The sequence below is a fragment of the Fringilla coelebs genome (genome assembly GCF_963513975.1).
Source record: "Fringilla coelebs genome assembly, chromosome: 4".
NCBI lineage: Eukaryota > Metazoa > Chordata > Aves > Passeriformes > Fringillidae > Fringilla > Fringilla coelebs.
Genome location: NC_140032.1, coordinates 57,761,954 through 57,784,664, shown reverse-complemented (window position 1 = coordinate 57,784,664; position 22,711 = coordinate 57,761,954). Strand labels below are relative to the sequence as shown.

At 38.1% G+C, this 22,711-nt stretch overlaps 1 protein-coding gene across 4 annotated transcripts in view; it reads left to right on the top strand.

The window, feature by feature from the left end:
- The window catches only part of SLC10A7 (solute carrier family 10 member 7), a 139,636-nt gene that overhangs the window by 5,727 nt on the left and 111,198 nt on the right, over positions 1-22,711 (top strand). For 3 of the 4 annotated variants that reach the window (XM_084205183.1, XM_084205185.1, XM_084205186.1), the window contains exons 3-4: positions 1,718-1,854; positions 6,045-6,120. In XM_084205183.1, coding sequence (XP_084061309.1) covers positions 1,718-1,854; positions 6,045-6,120 — 213 coding nt within the window. Of the gene's footprint in view, positions 1-110; positions 204-1,717; positions 1,855-6,044; positions 6,121-22,711 lie in introns of those variants that run through there. The other variant, XM_084205184.1, reaches the window with a different exon arrangement.

The window sequence follows — 22,711 nt, the reverse complement described above, 5'->3', positions numbered from 1 at the left end:
ATTAAATCACATACTTGAGTTATCCATTTCAACAAGGAATTTGGCAAGCCACTGAAAACACTGTTTGTTCTGTGTGGGTATTTGCTCAGAGGAGTCCAGCTGTGACTATCAGAAGAGTGGCTGGATGGCAACAGGGACCCACACCAGCCAGGGAGTGGCTGGGATAGGCCCCCTAAAGGGGCTGAAGTACTGGGGAAGACAAGGTAACTGGTTCTGTCTGGTGTGCAGAAACAGAGTCATAGCTAGCAGCTTCCAGCAACTTTTCTGAGGTGGCAGATGTGTTTTTGGATAAGCCCATGTAAGTTGTTTAAGAGGGTGAAGGCTGTTTGCCTCAGTGTTTATGCTGTGATCATCCAGTTGAAGGCATACTATTATAATAATAACTATTCTAAATTACTGTTACTATTCTCACAGGCAATCACTGGACACGTTTTCATGACTGGTAATTTAGATCTGCAAAAGTTTGTTCCATCAATACAGCATTCCTCCATGCAGTAGGTTTGCTGTGTTGTATCACCTTCCTTGCTCCCTGGAAGTTACAATGATGCTTTCTTTCAGTCTTGAGTTTTGGTTTTAGAAGTATCACAGAGTCTTCTTAAAATCCTCTGGTTTTGAGGCATTCTCCAATTGTAAAAATATGAAATTAGAAGGGTACTTCTGTATGTGAGATATAGCTAGATATGTTTAATGCATCTGGAGTGTCAGCTGGATAATCCCAGCAAATTAGATTTTGAATAAGAGTGCCATCAGTTCTTTTGCACTGTTTACTTGAGAAGAGTGCAAGTTACTGTGAGAGAAAGGAAGAGGAATTTTTATTCTCAGTCTGTAAGATTTGAAATGAAATGTGCAAGGCTCTTTTGTTGTACTCAAAAACCTGTGTGGAAGGTCCTTGAAGTGCCTGAAAAGGCAGAAACAGAGAGACACAGAGCTAGCTGAAGAGTTTTTTTTTCTTTAAGGGTACTTGATTACCTCTCTGGAGTGCTCTTACACTATTTAAAATTAAGTTTTTTGTTGCTGTTTTCTGAGTCTCCAGTAGTATTTTAGACTTTATTTCTCTGAAATTTATGGCTTAACAGTTTTTAGCGTGTTATGGTCTTGGTATTATTTCCTTTGTTTTTCTTCATCAGCCTTTTTTTTCCCCTATAAATTTCCTTTTGATACAATAAATAATCAAAATCTGCTCCTTTGCTTTTAGGGGAAAAAATATCAAACATTAAAAAAACCCCTGGCACCGCGAATGAATGGTTGGTGATACAAACATCCATAAACATCCTTTTTTTTGGGTTTTTTTAATAGGATAAATGAGAATCACTGTTTGTGGCTCTCTTTAGACAGTGGAACCTGAATTCATGTGCTCACTACAAGTTTTCATGATTCTTGATATCAAAAGTCAGTAAAGTAAACAGCCATCAATGCAGTTAACACAGGTTTTGAAGCCGTGACAAAGTGCTAAGGCTGCCTGCTGAAAAGCTGCTGTTCTGAGAGCTACACTATTATTGAAGTGCTGGACAATTCTTGTGGAAAAATGCCCAGGAGCAGACAGCTTTTATGTTGCCTGGATGTACTTCATTATTAAAGAGATCAGATGATCCCTAAAGGTGACTTTTTGACATGCACTCCTTTTGTATGATAAAGCTGATCCTGGTTTTAAAAGCACAAACGTGATCTTACTTCAGCTGTTATGACTGCAACTTCCTCTCTTCTTTTTCTTTTGCAGGAGCTGACAAGTGCTTTGATGCATGTGAAACTACACCTTTTTGTCCAGATTTTTACACTTGTGTTCTTCCCAACAGCAATATGGGTTTTTCTTCAGCTGTTATCAATCACACCTATAAATGAATGGCTTTTAAAAGGGTATGTTTAAGTATAATGGAGTGAAATTTATTTGTAGCTGTCATCTTAAAGGGCTGCTTATCCTGCAACTGGTGTTTTGTTGTATTGTGAGCAGATTTTGCTGGTTGTTTTTTGTGCTTCAGCACTTTGCTGTTGAAAACAAAGTACATGCATAAGATTATCCCTTCAGGAACTTGGTCTCATTTTCAGAAAGTCTGGACAGTCTTATGTGTAGGGAGGTTGCAACAGATTAGCTTTATTTTACACAAAACACAGCTGAAGTGATGTGTTTGGTCTCAAGGAAGGTGGGGAGAAAAGAAGAGGAATGCTGAAGGAAAAGCATAAATCAGTGAATAAATATTGCGTATGCCACATACTGGTCTTCTGTTTTTGAGTAGGTTGTGTTGAGCATTTCTTGCATGGGTTCAGTATCTACTTCCAGCTAAATTATGGGTAAAAAAAGGAGTAAAGGTTTTTAGGACAAGAACTTTGTGATGAGCAGAAACTAAGTTACCATGAAAACAGTGTGTTTTAAATCTTGCCAATGTGCAAAGCTGCTTGGATGGTGTACTAGGGATAGATGCTATGTAAAAAAAAAAAAGAAGTTAAAAGGTTGTTTTTTTTTTTTTTGAAATGGGAGTCAATACTTAGTGCCATGCAGGTATACTGGAATGTTTGTTTGAATGTTAAAAATCAATTATTTCAGAAAAGTACTGAAAGAATCCTCATTGTTTCTTACTGCTTGGTGAAACATTGCTTGGGGAGTTCCTTGTCTTAAAAGTTTAATGACAAAACTGCTCATGTTTATGTTTCAACAAGGCCTAAACCTAAAGGAGCATTTCATTTTGTTTGTAAGAGGCTTCTCCTGATGCTCCATCAAGTGTGAATTGGTCCAAATCATAGTGAAAAGGTGACACTGAGACAGCATCAAATTAAAAGTTAACACTTTTTTTCTTAACAGTGTCAGTAAAGCAAGGAAATAACAATATGATGTTCATTTGTATTTAGCTCTTTGTACTAAAGGGTATTCTTTAAAATAAAATAATTGTGAAGTTTTTTCTCAGCTAGGTGAAATATGTGATTTTCCACAGTAGCCAAAATTCCTTCCTAATCCTTTCTGAAGTGCAAGGTGAAAGATTTTTGTGGGGTTTTTGGTTCCATGAAGCATGTCTCATTCCTTCTTTCCTATGAGTCTTATGCCCCTTTGGTTCTTAGTACTTGAGTGACATGATCTGTTGCATGCAGGAGAATAATTATATGTATATGCATGCACACTTGTAAAACTGTTTGTAAAACTTGGGATGTATGTATTTTTGTAAAGAAAAGAAATACTTGTGCATTTATCTCTCTAAATGTGGAGCCTAAACTAGGCTCATTTGTCATGACAGTGTGTCTGTGTCTTACTAGTGAGCTGCTGTACTTCTGTATGCTTCAAGCTGCCTTTCAAGCACTTGTTCCTTGAGTACTGCTTCTTTGGCTTTTTTATCTTTTAGTGCAGTAACTCTGTTGTATTGAAGCTTCATTGCAGGAATGATTGGACTGAGGAGTCTAATTGAGGTGGTTTGGTTGAGTTTTTTTAAGAGTGCTTTTTTGAGAAGTACTGCTGTGCAGGACATACTCAGAGCAGCAGCCACGGCATTGGGAGCTGTACAGGGCGACGCAGGTGCAGAAGATACCCAGCTCTGTCCTAATTTAGAATAACACATTTCAAAGCAGGTCCCTGAGTGTGTGTGAGAAGCTGATGTGAGGGACTGTGCTGTGGCAGCTCTGTCTAAATTAAAGTCCATCCTAATGCTCCACAGCTGTAGTTTTTATTCCCTCAGAAACTCTCAAGTGCCTAAGGAAAACAGGGAAGGGAACAAGACAGGTTTCAGCAAAGCTGCTTCCTTGTCACACATTTAGCACAGCATGTGGTGGAGGCTGGTTGATAGCCCTCAAAAAGGCCTGGAGAAACAGGCATGTGCTCCCCAGGGCATGCAGCACCCTTTGGCAGGCTGGCTCCCCTGGGCACTGCAGTTCTCCACTGCTCCCTACACAAGGTTATGCTTGAAGGGCACAGCCCACAGAACCTTTTCCATGTTGCTTCAGAATGCATGGTAGATTCTCCCATTCTCTCTAATGGCCTGTTTTGCTGTAAGTGTTATTTGAGGGTCAGATTTGTGTGGTACCAGCTTTTCACCCGTGTTTCTTCAACTGAATGGGATTCTTTTCTTTCCTCCCCTCTCTGTCTGGGATAATATTAGGAGGTTTTTTGCTTTGCAATTCTTTTGAAATTTATAAAATAGAGGAGAAACTGGCATCCTCCCAAGCGTCTTATAAGTTAATTTTTTTGTTAGCTGACCAGGTTTTGCATTGACAACATCTATTTGAAAAGAAGCATGAAGCAGGCTATTAATTTATGCACAGATTCACCTCTTCTCCACTTTTAGCATGTAGCATTTACAGCACAGGGGGTGAGGGATGAGATGCAAAGATTGGGTATAAGATATGACTTAGGAGCTTTTGCATCTAAAACACGTGACTTCAGACTCTGCTACTCAGTTGTCTGTAGTGATATCAGCAGAACAGCAAGTGTCTGAACCCCTGATGTTAGTACTCAAAGCATGGCCTGATCCAGTGGAATGTATGAGTTGGTTGGTTTTTATCTCTAGTAGTCTGTTGGCCATTAGAGAAATCTGTTTATATATTGATAGAATTGTGTGGTTGATAGAAATTGAAAAAAGGTTTACAGGTGCATGTTTCAATACACTCAATTAAGAGTGTGTCCATTTAGTGTGTACCATGGTTTTTTTTTTAATAATATTGCTTGATAGGAGTTTTAATTTTTAATCCCAAATGTGTTATTTTCAATTTGAGAGGGTTAGCAGAGATTGTATGATTAAATCTTTCCCTTATAGTATGGAAAATTCCTGCCAGCTGAGATGAATGCTCTTGCACGCATTTTGTACCTCTCTGGATAACTCTGAATTTAATCCACTACTTATTGGAGCAGGTGAGAAGTTTGAGGAGCTGGCTGCCATGGAGGAGAGTAACAGTATCACAGTGTAGGAGATGGACATTAGGATTGCCATGTCTTTGTTTGTCTGCTGTGTGTTTTCCTGTATGTTTCCAAACTTCCCTGCACCGTTTCTTTTTCCTATATTTCTTTTCTTTTCAATGTGAGCTTATTCTGCCATGTGCTGACAACTCTCTGCTGCCATAGCTTATTTCACTATAAGCTTGCTCTGTGCTTCCAAGTTGTGCTTGGCACCTTGTGGTTGGATTTATATCATGCTTACATTGGTTGTCTCTTTCCTCTCCCACAGAGTCTGTAGCTGACAAAGGGAATGCTGTCATTGTCACTTACCTGTTTCTTCTCTTTAAGCTTTTTGTATATTTGCAGAATATCAATTGCACTGTAATGTGCACCCTGGTGCCTGGATTTAATACTTCTGTTTGCTGCAGCTTTTTGGCGCTGCCTTTCTCAGGGATTCTGCTGACATGGTTACAAATGCAAAGTAGTTCACCACTAGTAATTGATTGTTCTGAATTAGAATCTCAAGCTCTGATACTTGAAAACATATGTAGATTCCACACTTTTGGGGATTTTGCAATCTATTTTATTCCATGCATTACTATTCCTTCCAAGTCAATGCAGTTTTTCTTCAGAAGCCCTATTTTACTTAGCCCCAAATTTACTTGTAATTTATTGTGGTGTGATTTTGTGGACTGTCTTTGAAAACAAAGGAAAGCTCACCACTTTTTTCTTACTTTGCAACAGCATTTACTGTGCACTTCAATAACTTTGTTGCACAAACAATGCTAAAAATGACAATAATAACAGGGTATCTTGGATTTCTAAAGTGTAAGAGAAAGCTGTTGATGCTTTGATGATAGCCGGGTGATTTTATCTGAAAGTCTGTGATAGATGTATAGAGACCTTTGTGAATGAGAGCTGCAGTACTACAGATGGGGAAGTGGAGTCACAGAGAGGTCAAGTGTTTGTGCTTTTTGCATGGTGTCATGACTCTCACCATGCTTGACTGGTGAGAGATGGCACAGAAATGCTGCCAGCAGGAGTGCTGGGCTAGTGCAGGGCTGTAACTGATTGGAAACTGGTTGCACTGCGCAGGTGATAAGACTTTCTACTTGGCTATTTGGTACTATAAGGCAGCAGGTTGCTTAGTGTTTGCCTCCTGTAAGGAATGTAACATTCTTTTTGTTGTTTTCAGCTTGCAGACTGTGGGCTGCATGCCACCTCCTGTGTCTTCTGCTGTAATTTTAACCAAAGCTGTTGGTGGGAATGAGGTGAGTTTGCATTTTGGCTTTTTTAAACAGGCATTCAAACAAGTATTTATTGATGATGAACTCAAGTGGCAAAGCACAGACAGAAATGTGATGCTACTGTGGTTTGTAAAGCATTCTGGAATTAGGGGTTGGGTGTTGTCTTGGTGTCAAACAAGGAAAACTGTGATATGTTACATGCTGGCGTTGGCGAAACTGAAAGAAACTCACTTTTCTGAAGAGATGCAAAGGTTTCTGGTAGAAATTAGTGTTGAGAGATTTCTGCTGGTTGCTACACTGGAAGTCCTAACCCTGTAATGTTCCTGTGCAGTGTTGTAGTTATTGCACAGACCAATAGATTCACAGTGAAGTTGTGCCCTTGCAGAGATTCTTTGGATGTGTTCAGTATCAAGACATCCTGTAGTAGGAGTTTTTCAGGCTTAAAGCTGCAACTGTATCAAGTGGCATGGCAATACAAACATGGATTTAAATCTTAGATTGTTATTTGAGACTGCATGAAGTGAAAATTCAGGGAATGTGGAGTTCTCTGACAGGGATGCAATGCAAAGTTCTTAACAGATAGGAAATGCTGGAATAGAAGCTGTTGGTGTAAACTCAGCTTGGTCATAATAAATTTCCGCCTTAAAATGGCATATTCTGGTGTAATTTCAGACTCTTTCTTTATCCACAAAGGACATGCTGTTTTCAGGAAGGCCAGATAAATGGCATTTAGAAAATTAATCCAGCTGTGCTAATTAATGAGCTTGTTTCCTTTAGATTTGCTTCCTCATAGCTGCTGAAGGTGGAGGAGACCTGGTAGGTGAAGAAAGGAGGGAATTAACATTGACAGATGGGATTTACACCTGGGGCTGTTGGTTGCTAATTCTGAAGGGTTAAAGGCAAATCTTAATTCAGCCATAGAACTCCTGTGTGAGGTTGGGTGGTTCACTTCAACCACATGTTTTAAATATGGCCATTAGTTGTGAACTTCTCATTTTCTGAGTTCAGGCTCTTGGGACCGATTAATGTCAGCTTTGAAAACACATGATAGCACTGAAAGAGATTGAAGTTGTACTTTGTACTGACAAAGTGCTGTTTAATTGCTTTATCCTCTGAAGAGAGACCCAAAGTATTTCAAGTCAACCATCTCTAATTATGGGCAATCCTGATGCACATCACTGTCTGCCAGTTTGCTACCTTGAAAAAGGAACCATAAAATTGTCTGATGGAGGTGCTGGGGAGTAGTTACCATAAGGAAATAATTCAAGTACCTTATAGTGATCAACAGAGAAATGAGAGGTTTTCCAGTTATGATTCTACATGTAGATGCTGTAAATTACAGCAAGATACTGCATAGGGAACAGTGAGGATTAATTGAGTGAGTGCTCATTCAGCACTGTTTGTACTATCCTTAGTACAGGGTGAAGATCCTCTGGAAAAAACTACAGTAAGACTGGTTAGTTGAAAGACATATAATACAGTGTACAGGAGGGAGGGAGTTACTTTAGTTTCTTGACCATTAGAAAGCACTTTCTTATGATACTGTCTTTCAGGGGTGGTGAGGATGTGTGCATTTTATACCTGAAAAAGCTGAAAAATGGCTGCTTTCTATTATGTGGTTGTATAAATCACTGACAAGGTAAAGTTTGAACTCTGATTCTTCTGCGCCAAACGTGTTAGAGGAATGTAAAAAACCTTGTAGTAAGTTTTACAGATGGTTGCTGGCAGCGGAGAGGGTGAATCGAGAATTGGGCCGTGGGAATTGAGGGTTCTCAGTCAGGCTCTAAGAGAGTCTATAAAGGAAAAATTACCTTTAAACATGATCAGTGTAGACAAAGCATGTGGCAAAGTTATTGCCAAACTTGGGCATGTTTCCAACGCAAACACAGTTTTGGAATTTGATGTTTCTTTGTTGTTCAGACTAATTTTTCTTCTGAAGAGCAGCAAATCACATCCCTCATGCTAGGGGAGGAAAACAGTCTCACATCTCTCCTTGCCAGACTTCAGCTGAGCTTTACTGATGTATTTCTTGTTCTGATATAAGCAGAACACTGCATTTTTTCCCATTTCAGTTTGAATCTGTTCTGATATATGAAGAATTTAAACCTGTGAGTCAATTGGAAATACAAATGGTTATACTGTTGAGAGCATTTGTTCATAATAATGCTTCTTAAACTGGTTTTTGCCTCAACAAATGTGTATCCCTTACCTAGAGAAATTGATTTGTCTGAGGATGAATCTACACTGCATAATGGAATATGAAGATGAATGAGCTTGCTCAGAAGGAATACAGCAAGGAAGCTCCACGTGAAGTAATTAGTCTGAGAAGTGTCCTGCTGCTGTAGAGTACAGGCACACCCTCAATAACTGCTCTGAAGACCTCTTTGGATGTCTTGAAACACAGCACTTAAGAGCTGTGGTGGTTGCCTGTGTTATGACAGTGTAGAGGGGTTTAGGTTTCTTTGTCTAAGTAGAAGTGACTGTTAATTGTCAGTTTGGACTTGGGGTATTCTCAAAGAAATATCAGGCCCTGTGTCATGGTAGAAGTAGTACCCCTGGGGCTGGGGAAATGTGCTCTCTATTTTTAGCTCTCTCATCAATCTTTTGGGTAAAACAAGGTGAGTTACTGTGTCTCTGGGGTTGGCTGTGATGCACAATAGTACATTTGTAAATTGTTTGAAGATCAATGCTGAAAAAATCTAAGGTCTGTATTTTATTGGCCTGGGACAGGGTAATTAAGTATTTGGTCAAGTGCTTCAAAAATGACCTACGTCATTGGAGGCTACTTGGGTGGGGGATTTTGCTGCATATTAATTGGAAAATTTGGTTGTGAGATAATAAAAGGGAAACTTTCTTCTCTTTGTCCTTCACCCTGATTTTCCATCGTTGCTCCTGTGATCTTTTCCTATGTTACTTTCATTAACCCTGCAAGCAACTTTCTAAACCAGCCTATTCTTAGCTTTTGTCACAAATGCACTCAGGTCATTAGCAAGGCCAGTTTCAAGTACTGAATGTTAGTTTGATACATATGAAGGCCTATATGAACAAAAAAGAGTTTCATGTGTTGACTGGTGAAAAATGAGGAGAGATCACTGTAAGAATGAAAATCTAATATTTAATTTGTTTTTAATTTCTCAATTACTTAGTTGTTTCTGTCAATCAGCTCTCATGTTTTGTGTAGAGGACAGTCCATGAAGCTAAAAAAGTTGGAATGAAAACCAGAAGGCCTCACATTTGTTCTTTGCTCTTGTGCTGTGAAGGGTCAGGATTTTAATGGTGTAGCTTGACAGCACTGAAGGCTTTGTAGTGTCAGGTTTTTTTTCAACAAGTCTTGTAGTTTTTCATTGAAATTTTAAAAACAATTTTTTTAAAAGTCTGCAATAGAGACAAATAAATATGTCATCATTTCAAGGCACTGTTAAGACAAACCTATTAAAAGCTCAGAGATACTCAGACAGAAGTGCTGTAGAGATGCCAGATATTACTACAAAGTATTCAGACAGCAAATGTCATACTCTCCTTAAGAATCAAAGTAATGAAGAAAAGAGATTGAAAATTAGATCTATAAGTCTATTATCAGTTTGGGAGAAAAAGCAATTTGTGATGACTTTTATGGCAGCTTAATGACATACTTTTGAAAAGCGTAACATAACAGGCAGGAGCTGTGATGGAATTGTACAGATAAATCGTGGCAGACAGCTCATTTTGTTGAAGAATACTTTGGCTATTTTGCTATCTCGTACACCACACAACCACTGAGGATTTTTTTGTTATTGTTCACTTGAGCTATAGCTTGTACAAAACCTCTTTATCAACGTGCTGCTATATTTTTTTTTTCAACTTTAATGTGGCTCTGATATGCTCTTTTGTAAAACAAGGTGTTGCACGTGCAAGACAATATTTTGAAATATGAAATAAGCTAAAATGAAGAAAGCCAGAAAGGTGTTAATGGAATAAGGAATATAGTAAAGAAATAGTTCTATTATTGATTTTTAGATTTGTTTTTTGAAGCAGATGTAGACCATAAAACTGAGTACAAATTTGCAAGGTCCACAGCTAGCCTTTCGGAGGAAGAATCAAGGGAGAGCAGCAACATTTACCCAACAAATTATATACAATAGTTTTAAATGCTATTTTGAAAAACATAGCACATTAATAGTTTCTGAGAAATGGAGACTGGAAAATTCCTTTGTTTGTCTCTGTGTTTTTGGGTTTTTTTTAGTAGAAATAAAGAAAAAGTGAACTCTAACACTACTGTAAAGTCACAGGAAAGATATTGATTTCTCTAAAAATATCTGAAGTTCTTTGAACTGTATATACATGTACACTAACCTTTTAGAAAACAAAATAAAATGAATAAAAAGAAGTACAGGCTCTAATGGTTTGTGATTCATACGCTGACTGATGCACCAGTGTACCATGAGTGTTTACCCTTGGAAGGGAACACATGAACATTATGAAACAAAATTTTTTTAAGATCTTCAAATCAACTGTGTCATGATGTTTAGTTATCTTCTAGAATATGGTTTTTCCTCTCTAAATGTAAGTCAGTAGTGTTGTCTAAAATTTGATATCCAGATTGCACTTAAAATATTGCTGTGTCCAGGTTTTCTTTATGAAAGGATAAGTAATTTAATGTTATTGTTTTTAAACGTCATACTGTAAAAGGAAAACAAATATCATGATTCTTTTTTCCTTTCCTAAGTAGTAAATTTTATCTGCCTAGACAGACTAAACAATTCTAAATGAAAATTAGATAATTCTACTTTTAGATACTGCACTGAATTTGCTTGGAAGTATGAGAGTGCTGGAGGACAAATTTAAGCAAGATGTCTGTACTTCACATGTACAAATATAAAGAACTAACTGTGTCAGCATAAGCTTTATATGTACATAGGAGCTGTTGTGCTATTAAACTCTATTCTAGTATTACAGTCTAATTTTTTATGTATCCTAAGAGTTTACTTTTCTTTTATCATTGCTGCGCTTTGAGCAGATGGTTTTTATTGAGCTATTTATTGATACTTAGGGTTTTTTCCTTCCCTGCGTGGTGAGTGCATTTTATATCCATCAATGCATAGGAGGAGCCCAAATTATTACTTACAATATGAATTTCATCACTGTAATGTGTCCCAGTCATGCAGCTCCATTAGCTCTCTCTAGAGTTCCTCATATCTTCTCAAGTCTTCCATAACCCAAAGCAATTGTGAGTCTTTGGGGTTTTTCCCTTCTCTCACTGATCTCCTTTTGTTTATCAATAGTAGTTCTAATACAAACCCACTAGTCAAACTGCTGAGAGGGAAGGGGATTTTCAAAGGCATACAGCTCTGCTCTTAATTCAGTGGAGCAAATCCAGGCTAACATGAGGTGTGTGAAATCCCCAGTCAAGCACTTCTGCTCCAAGCTCTTTACTTTGTACAAGGATTCTCCAGCACCTTTGAAAAGCAGCTGATTTACTAACCCAAGGTGTCAGTGGTTGAGTTAGACTTGGGATAAGATTTAATTTTGGTTCTGGTTGCCATTATCTCTAACTGAGGGTCTTTCATATGGCTCATAAGGTGTCCAGTGGAAAAAGTCCTGGGAGTGCAAGACAGTAGGGAAGTGCAAGACTTTTAGAGCTGTGCAGTTAAGATGCATGAAACAGAACTTGCAGTCTTGTGCATGTTCAGCTTTCCTTTGTAGCAGTTCTGCCATAATCTAGAAGGCTGTAAAATAGCCTGTTTAAATTGCACTAAACTGGGCTGTGGCTGGAAGCTACCTGGAATCATCACAGCCTTTTGTTTTTACAGCTGTGTTTGCACAACTGTCCTAGATCTGACTTTGTAAGAGTGTTTTTAGAGGCATTGCTGTTGCTGTTCTGCAGTGCTTGGCTGAGAAGCCAGTTTTTTTGTCTGCTGTGGCACAGCCACTGACCCTGAAAGCTGTTTGTGGCATAAAGAAGCCAGGACAGAAGGGAGAGTCTTGCTCTCACGCTTGACAAAAGTGGCCTTTTAAAGAAAGGTGGTTTAGAATTTGTCTTGGGTTCTTTGTCTTGTATTTGTCTGCAGGTTAATTCAGTGTGAGGTTATACTGTGCAGGAGCTTCCTTTATTTAGCAGTGAGTGCTGTATGAAATGCATTGTATATGCAAAGCACGCATTTTTAAATGTGAGCAATTCAGAAATAGTTATATTAAAGTATTTGCAGAGAGTGGGGTCTAGTGCTCTAAAATTCAGGCTCTGTACTCTTTGCTGTTTAATTTTATGCCTGTTTGAGAGAGAGCAGGTATTTTACTAGCAAGGAGAGTGTTGCCAGTTCTTCCTAACTCAGCTTTTGAAGATAAGTATGTTTTGGAGGGCAGTGGAAATTGGAAAGATGATTCAAAAAGTTACAAGTGATTTGCTCACAGTGGAGTGCTTTTTGCAGTCAAAATTCCATTGAGCACCTGCATTCATTGTGTGAGGGTGGTTTTCTAATGAAAACCTTTTTTTTTTTTGGCGGAGTGGTGCAGTTGTTCGCTGGCACTGGAACCCAGGGACGTGCTGGCTTCTGGTTCCACTGTCCCTCACCTTTTGTCTTACAGCTCACTGCAGATACATCAAAATTAAATCTATTGAGAACAGAAAATGTCATTTAGGATTTTTTTTGATGGATTTAGTCAAGGAGCATTGCTGTTAGAGTTCTGAACAATGACTTGTAAATAGATAATGTTTCATTGTTTCCTCTTTTTTGATTTTACCCTTTTTGTGTTAAAATCAAATCTTCAGCATATTTCACTTGGAAAATTTTTTCTTCTATCCAAGCAGTGTTTTAGCTGGCATGAATATTTTTGCTTAGTGGCTAATAAGAATATATAGAAAAGATGCAAATTAAACATTTACATAATTTCTTTAGCTCTCTTTTTGGGCATGCAGTATTAAGTTCTGATTTGTGAAAATCAAAGCTGTGAAACATGAAGCAGGATTTTCAGTTTAAATGATTATTCTCTTTAAATTTCATTCCTTTTCAAGGAAATTAAATTTAGTTTATTGTTCTTTTTTATTCATCGTGATTATGAAAGAACATTGTGAATGTTTTTGTCTTCTAAAAATTGTTTGTCAATTTATTCAATATGTGTTAAGAAAATGTGTTTTACATTCTATGAGGAAAACCTCATTTGTGTGAAGACAGAACAAACTCCTAGGTTACTTTATGCACAACTGAATAAGCCCAAATTTGTTTAAAATTCTTTCATAGGAGAAGTTTGGATATTTTAGAAGTGCTTTCCATTTGTACTTTTCTGTTCAACTGACCTTTTGTTCATTTGTTAGAGCACGTGACAAAAAGTGTGGAGATCAGTAGAGCAGCAAATTTTTACTGATCCAAAGCATTTTTTGGCTTCCAGTTTCTGGAAAATATTGTCTATGATGAAGTCTGAAAAGAACAAGCTGGTGATAAACTGTTTCTGGACATGTTAAAGTAAAGCCATGTATTTCCTGAGAACCCTTTTTCAGACATGCAGACTCCATGCTCAGGTGCTTTCCTGCTCAGCCAGGATTTTTGCTCATGTTCCCTTGTGAATATGTCCTTTCCTATTTGAAATCCAGTATTCTGCTACCATTTTTAAATTAGCAGAGAGAGGGAAACAGCAGCACTTCTGCACTAAAGCTGGTGCAGAAGCTTAAGCTCCTGTACTCACCTGGGCTGCTTTGAGAAGATGGAAGTTTTGAGGGGCAGGAGACTGGTGAAGGAGTGCCCTGGAAGCACAGCAGCCCCTGATAACTCATCTGTGTGATGGGGGTAAGAAGTTTTCCTGTTAAACATAATCTTTGCCAGCCCATCCAGTGCCTCATGGTATATATCCCCTATACAAGCTGCATTTACAGGCTGTTTGCCTCTCTGGCACTGGGGGTCCCCTCACCAGCCTCAGGCTGACCTCCCAGGTCTGTGCTGTCTGCCTCTGCATCCCAAGCCCTTGGATGCATCCCCAGGGAGTTGGCACCAGGAGAAATTTTCCCCAAGATTCAGGGGTACAAAAACTTGCCTTTAATTGAGGTGGATACAGTAGGTCTGACTTTATCTATTTGTTTTTAACAGTAAAGACATGTTTAGTAAGACCTGCCTAAGCAAACAGAATTTTGCTTATCAGCAAAGAAGTCAGCAGCCATGTGCTAACCAGGAGTCTAATGCAGCAATTCTGTTGATTATATGGCACATGAGATAAAGGCAGTATTACTGGGCTTGAACTGAACTGTGTTTGAACTGGTAAGTTGAGAGCAACAGTGAATTAGTATGCCAATTTACGTGTGTTACTTAAGTAAAATTTTGCAACTTCCTGTTCTAGCAGATATTGTGGATTATTGCAACAGGATTCCCAAAATGTTGAATTTTTAGTGTGTGGATGACTTTGTTTAGTTAGACCTATATTTTTTGTTATATTTTTAAATGATCTAAATTCATTTTGTTTAACGATATGGTTGCAAAATGTCTAATATATATGGCAATGTATACTTGAGGCATGCTGTGTGAGTGCTCCAGCTCCAACTGCATATCCAAAACCTTTTAAAAGGAAATCTCAATGAGCCCTATGGGACAAAGTAAATTATTACATGTGGTGAACTCTTAAGTCATAGACCAAGGTCATGGTAGTGAAAGTGTATTTCAAAAAGGTTTTATCTGTGCTTGGAAAGCAAATGAAATCTCTCATCATTAACTTTAGAATTATAGTTGTAAGAGGATTTTCACTAGAGGTGAAAGATCAAGTTCATGGCGGACATAATGGAGTCTGAAAAGTTATTTCTGAGCCATAACACTGGGGTGTGAAACATTCACTGAGGTTTTCACATTATTGAGTTTACAGCCTGTAATCTGGATACTGAACATCAGAATGGTTGTCATCATTGCTACTGTTATGGCTTTATTTCAAACTTTGCAAAGGGGAATTATTTTTTTAAAATTATATTGTGAAGACTTAAAAAAAAATATCCTAGATTGTCAGGTGTGTCAGTCTCTGCCACTGCACACAGGCTACATTAATAATAGTAATAATAATCCTTCTGTAGGAAGATAATTCAGTAAACCTGAACGATCTCAATGAATCCATCAAAGCACATGTGCATGCAGTGACGTGATCTCTGTCCTTATTTGCTGATAGCTCACATAAATCAGAAAGAACAAATGGTGAAGGGAAACAGGGCAGAAAAGCATAAGTAGAACTAAGGTTCTTAGAGACCCAGATTTTTATCTTGTTGATGGGAATGGATATTTGTTTGCCTGTTTATCCAACACAGTGTTCTATTTTGCTAAACTTTACATGTGTACATGCATTCCAGGGGTGCCAATGGGCAAAAGAAACCTGCCCAGGAGTAGAGTCTGAACCCTGTGCTTTGGGACTGTTTTTGCAAATATCCCTGCCTGTAGCAGCACTCCCTTGCTTACAGAGTTTATAGTGCTCAGCCTGTCTGCTTGCAGAAGTGATGAAATCTGCCAGTGATGTTTAAAAGGCGAGCATTAAACAATCATCACCAAAAATGAATCTACTTGTGCTTTTGCTAGCATGAAGGTGATTCCATTTACAAGACAGTTTCAGCTGTTGCAGTTTTATTCAGAATAGTCTGCTTAGCCCTTTTTTTATGCCATTTCACTTTTGGGTTAAAATTCAATGTTTTGCTGTTTTGTTTCCTTAAATCCTTCTCTCTCCTCAAGAAAAGGTATTTATTCCTCAAGTTACAACTGCAAATGACAAGCACATTACATATTCTTGGCAAGCGTTATTTTAATGTCTTTGAATTAAAAGAAAAATTAAAATTAAATAAAGATTAAAATAAAATTAAAATAAAAATTCAAGTAAAAATTTCTCTGAACTAATTCTACAGTAGTAAGATTTTGTAACTGGAACTACAACAAGTCAGCTCTAAGAGTGGCTATTGAGTTGTATTCTACTTGAGCAAAGTATTTTGTTTCAAAATGAATGGGTTTTTTGGGAAACTTTTTCATATATTCAATGCTTACAAGATTACTTAAAAGTCCTGTAAGAAGAGGGAGCATAAACTGGCTTGATAGGTTACCTGGAATTCAAGAAATGGCAGCATTAGAATTAGACATAAAATCTCAGTTCTGATCTATGCATGTGTTTTATGCTTCTATGTGTTCTGTGCTTCTGTTTTAAAATTGTGGTCCTGCAATTTAGGAAATATATCCTATAACATTTTTTCCTCTACTGTTAATATCACGTATGTTATGTCAAAAACACTTGCTGTACTTTCATTATCCAAATGGCCTGGAATATCAGTGTTGAATAGGACTTTCCATGTAGGTTATGTCCTCTAAGGCATATATTTTAATAATTTAGTTGATGGCTTCTCTTATACCTTTTCTTCTCAACCAGCAGTGTGTGTGCAGTTGTGAGGCATTTCTGTTTCTGAGCCTGGTCACAAATGTCTGTGACCTATTGATGCTGGGACGTTTCTGCTGTTTGCAGCACCCGTGCTGACTGCTTCTGCATGGCTTGGCTCTCTGTCATTTATGATCTGAGGAACTCAGAACAACAGGTGGTATTTGTAGGTATGAGATACACAGAAAAATACACAGTATTGTACAGTGCTGTCCTCAAATCCCTTCTGTGAACAAGTGCTCTGGGGCATCTCTGCTTCAGAAGGGGTCTGCTGTCATGACCCCTTGAGTAACAAATGCCCGTGTTGCTACATTTGGGTTTCCAAACCTTCCTGAAACTCCCGGCTAAAAAAAATCAATTTATCTCCTCTCCTGCAAATGACAACAAAATATGTACCTTGTAACCTTGATTTCTTTTAGTTGACTCCTCAGCATTTTAATTAAAATTCTTGAAATTTAGACTCTTCCATTAAATTAACTCAGCTCTGTAGGTAACATTGTATATATGTATACAAAGTTAAACCACTAGCCTATGCAATAGTTTTGTGTTACTTTGTTTTTTGTAAATATGAACTCTTAGAACATAAGGATACTTTATAACTGATGTACTTTGTGAGTCTCACAGCTGTGCTCTCTCTGTGATCAGGATTCAGATGTGCACGTTTGCCTTAAAAACGTGTAAAATCTTCCTCATTGTCTTAGCAGCACAGTTATGTTTACCAGCCTCCCAGTTCTTCCCCCCTCTGGGATTTTTGCATAGTATAAGTCCTTGTGCACATTGTGTAAGCATTCTGTCATATCTCCAAGTGATCAGACTGATTTTAATTGCTCTCCTCTTCCAAATCATCAGCCAGTTGCAGCATGCTGTTTTGTCATCTTCCCTACAGTATAAAACCATAGTGTAAATGTGTAGCAGTCTTCTGTTTCCCTGACTGTCTGGTTTTAATATCAGTCAGTGTTTCTTCCAAATTGCAAGAGGATTTTACACTCAGACAAATGACTTGTCGTGCTAACTTATCACACAGTGTCTTGTGAGGTAGATGGCTCATTTAGCAACACTTCCAGCAGCCTGTGTTCATGGTTTCTTTATCAGCTTGTGGGTGTTTTCGTTTGCTTTGTGAGTAGTGGGAGGCAAGGGTATCTTTTAATACTTTTCTTTTTTAATAATTTTTTGCAGCCTAATGCAGATCTGCCATACAAGCAGATTTTAAGAAGATTTCCTGTCTCTCAGGCTTCAATTTCCTTCCAAATTGTGCGATGCAAGGCAATGGAAAATTTCATTTTGTGAGGTTTTTTCCCTCCTGCGGAACATATTGTAATATACTAAGACTTTATTCTGAGCCATCTCATTTCTTAGATGTTTTTACAAAACTAAAAATAGTTGAGTTGGGTTCTCCTTCTAATTAGCACTTGCCAGCTGCTTCCAGCAAAAGAACACCTGTGCTGTTAGTGAAGGTACCTGGAAACTTGGGTGTGATTCTTTTCCTTTATCCTAGTGTAAATCAGGGATTCTTCTGTTGAAGTCAAACCAATGGGGTGGATTAATGTAGGTGAGAGTCACAAAGGAAAATTAGATTCTACTAGGTGGATTCCAGAGGCAGGAATTAGTCTGAAGTGGTTTCCTTATGCAAAATGGGCAGGTGACATAAATGCCAAGCAGATGCAAAAATAAGTAGAGCACTGCATTTTTTTCCACTCATGCTAAATACTGTATTTTTGAAAATATGGTCTTTATTTCAAATAACTAAAACTACCTGTAATTTTAAAATAGAGAAGTAAAAACAAGTATCAGTACTGCTCATGCTGTAAATGGCTCTAGAGATGGAGCTTTATTTATGGGCTAAGTTTATGTCATTATCTTGAAGTTAGAGTAATTGTACTTATCTCTAGGAAGCACGTTCCTCAGGAAACATCACTAAGCTTTCCCTCTTCTATCTCCTTATGCAGGTATTACAGGGCTGTAAAGTCATTTTGTTAGCTGACAAACTGCTTAATTACAAGATAAGAAGTAGAGCCTTGCTCAGTGGAAGAAATGTGTAGTTCTTCCATCTGCGTTCAGAAGCCTGTTTCCTCCAGCTTTCATTGGAGGCAAAGGCAGCCTCCAAAACCCAGAAGAATTTAGTCAAAGTGGTTTATGGATGTTTTCTCCTGGGTTTGTTGGTACAGGCAGAAATGAAACTCGGAAATAAAATACCTAAACCATGAAGAAGTGCACAGTATACGTGTAGTCAGCAGTGAACTACAGAGCTATACTGTTAAATGCCCTGGATTGGGAAAGGGAAAGAACATGTCCCAGTTGTATAGATAACTTTCAAATATGTAGGTTGAATCCTAGTTGGGATTTAGCACTTGGAGGGGGATGAATGGTTCTGCAGTGAGATCAATGCTTGAACTATATGGCATTTAAAATATTATTCATTAAACTTTTCTTGGTGTAGACTAAATAGGTTCTTGGAGGAGTTCTTGTTCATGGTGGTGTTACTAATGTCCAGAATAGCTTTGCCTCTCTCTGTTCCATTGTAATGGCAGCAAAATGGGAACTATTCCATTTCCAAATTAGGAGAAGTGTTAACATGGATTTTGTTTTAAGACCTTTTTTCTCTGGAGTTTGTTTTCATATTTTATTTCCTTTTGTATGGACATCTTGGCATTCCTGTCATGCTACAGTGCTTTCTGCTTCCAGCTGTGAGCTTTTGGAGAAGGGCTGTGGGGAGCTTTATTCACTATTAGAAAGCCTCAGTGAAGAGCTGTAATTTTGTAATAGATAGTGCCAAGGCAGCATTAGCTACTGATGTTTGGATACCCACAGAACATAAATCAATACTTAGAGTCAACAGAGGAGTATTATGTTCTGGAGCATTTGCTCATTTGCTGTTGGAGTCCTGGTGATGGCATATGGTCCTGCAAATAAGGCTGTAGTACCTATGTCTAGGCTGTAACTGCAGTATTTAACACAATCCTGCAAAAATGTGCCTTTAGGCACTGTGAGAAATGTTCATTAGAACATGTGTATAGTTTGAATTTTACTATATTTGATATTAGAATTTGTGTGAGATTTCTTTGCTTTTTGACTGCCTTTTCCTGTGAGTTTTTGTGAAATAGATAATGTGGGTTTTTTGTGGAGTTTTGTTTATTGTTGATTTAAAAGGAGTAGAGAGAAAAGCAAGTGGGTGGGATGCACTATTTGAATTCTATGGCTGGTGAAGACAGAAGTTATTAGGCATCTACAGTGCATAAAATACCAAAATTAAAATTCTGCCTGGTTTGCACTTCATTTTTCATTACTTGTATTGATGCCAACTCACCAATAAAGTCACATGCTTTTTTAAAACACATTACTTTGACCTGTTCTGCCTTACAGCACTCTTCTTGTTACACTGCAGCCTGGATTGTTCTGCAGTAGACAATGTATTGATAAGTACAATACAAGTTTTTACTGTGATGGTGTGGAATATTTTATGACTTTTTCTTGTTTCTGTTGTGTGAAGCATCATAGCTACTTGCAAGATACAGCAGTCACAGAAGTCATCAATTAAACTCTAACAGGCTGATATCATAGCAAAGCTTTTAAGACAAACATTTGTTCAGCACATGTTACGTAGAGCATAAAAACCAGTTTATGTTGTCCTTGTGCTGCCAGTATTTTAAAATTTAATTATTTGGACTAATCCACATTCACTCTAACAACATACCATACAAGCAGAGGAGAATTTGCTTCGTTCATATTCAGAAAGAAACAGTTTAGCATCTCTCTGAATATCTCACAACTCTGCTGAATTTTTCAGGAGTTAATTTACTATTGATATAATGCAGCTAAAGCCAGGGGTGCCCAGGTTCTTTTCTTATTGGTCCAGCTGTTACAGTGCATTAGGAAACTCCTTAAATACTTTGGGGTAACTTTTTAGTGTTGTTTGTCCCACTGGGAGGGGAATGTTGTGGCTGGAAGGAAGCAGGATAGCTGTGGTGTGAGAAATGAGGAAATAAAGAGAGTAGGATGCTCTGTAACAGCAGGACCAGTGAAGCACATGATTTTCAGACTGCTTCTGTCTGTAGTGCTTGCTGAAGGTTTTCTTTGGGAGCTGGTGTGATATGACAGATTATTCAGAGGTTTTTCCATAGCTTTGTTCTGAGCACTTTGAAAATATCCTGAAATGAGGGAAAGTTAAATCATATGGGCCTGCCTTTAGAAAAGCATTAGAATCTGCCTTTATTTTGTGTCCATTCTTTTTAGCTTGCTCTTTCCAATAGAAGGGAAAAAAGAAGGTGTGGTGGCTGATTTAAAACAAAAGGACAGCCACACAGAAGTGAATTCTTGCTGTTATGTACCACCCCTGGATTTTACAAGCAATGCCTATTGGAAGTACATGGCTCAGATCATGTTCGTAGTTATGGGCATGTTTAATTGCTCTCAGAAAAACACGTGTGAGATTTCTGTTTATTCCAGGTCTAATGCTCTGGTTCCTGGTGTTGCTGAGTGCAGGCAGTAAGTGAGCCCTGGGAGCACCTGGGATGTGGGAGCTCTACTGTGGGAATAGGAGAAGAGCCCTCCGCAGGGATCCCTGCAACAGCTCTTGTCAGCTGCCAGCAGCACGTCTGATGTGCCTACAGTGATTTGGGCAGGGTGGCAGTCTGGACTAGAGCTTGTGGTTAAACCTGGGTAGCCTCTGATGGTGAGAGAGCCTGGCCTTGGACTTAAACTTCCTTTGGCCTTGGACTTAAATCTTCCTTTGTCCATGTTTGCTGCTCATTTGACCCCTGTGGGCTCCCTGCATCATGAACTGCTCAGTGTATGCCCAGAGCAGCCAGTCTGGATCTGTTGCAGTTGTCAGAGGGTCATTCTTCAGGGATAACACTGCTGGCAGCTAAAACCTGTGAATGACTCAAAAATAGAGTGTTTGAGGTGTTGGAGTATTTTTTAATATGTCTGAAATACATTGTTTGATCATGCAGCATGTTGGTCTTTCAATAAAATCTTTATTAAATCCACCCATTACCTTACAGCATTTTTTTTTTAATTTCTTTTTTTTTTTTTTTTTTACTTCTGTTTGCCTTTGTCACATGTTCTTGCTTGGATTATCATTCATTAGCTTCTCCAAAGAGATTAACAGTTCCTTAAAACAGGATCATGTGCATTCTGGTGTTCTGTGTGAAAGCAGTGCTGGAGAGCAGAGAAGCCCTGGGATCCCTATAGAAATTTGCAGACAATTTTGATACTCTAGTCCACTCAAAAAATCTGCTGATACCATAATGTTTTTTCCCTTGCCAGGACCCTCCTCGCCTGGTGTCATTTCTTGAGCTCTCCTGGGATGAGATTAGTCTAAAACAACAAAGTAGCCAGATGTCTGGTTCTGAGAGAGTCCCAGAGGCCAGGGTATGGTAGGCAACAGTAATCGCTGGGGGCTGAAGATCAAAGATACCTGAGAATTACTTATGGGCACATACTATGTGTCATTCCCATTATTAGCAGTCTGAGAAAATTTGTATCCCTAATTAACCCTTTTGTTGGTTAAATTTTCTTGCCAGTACAGTCCTGTCTGTAAGAACTATTTGTTCTTTTTGATACCATTACATGTTAGGTAAAAATAAAAAGAAGAAAAAAGTAAATTAAATACTCTCATAATAGCAAATTTATGTAACTCATTCAGATGTTTTTTATCATGGTAGTTTGTAAATGTCAGAAGTGAGCATGCTTTCTCTTTGTTTACTGTGCCATCCTTTGGGCTAGTGTCATTCCTATCCAGAACTGTGTAATGATGCTTAACTTAATCAGGGTGGTGATTTTAGTTTATTGGTTTCTGATAATCTAAAACGAATTAGTATCTAATTCCAGGGACGGGATGTTTGCATATCATTGCTTTCCCCCTTATTGGTATTTCTAATTAAATGCCAATTAATATTTTTAGTGATCAACACTTGCTTGTGTTACACATTCTGAAATAACAAACTGGGACTATAAGTGCTGACTCTGAATTCTTGTAGTGCTTTAGGAATAAGTGAGTCCTAGAGAGAGAAAAAAGAGAGGAAAACCTGATTGTGGCCTTCTGTGCTTCTCTTTTTTTATCCTCAGGTAAAAATAGCAAGGTTGTGAGTTGAATATCTCTTTTACTAAGTAATAACATTCTCTGTTGTTGTAGAATTGAGGACTGAAAAATTTTTCCCTGACTTTCAAGTAATAATATATAGTTATCAGAGATACCTGTTGTTTGTTCTGATCACTACAATTTCACTATCTTAAACATTAGACAATATTTTGTGTGGCAAATACT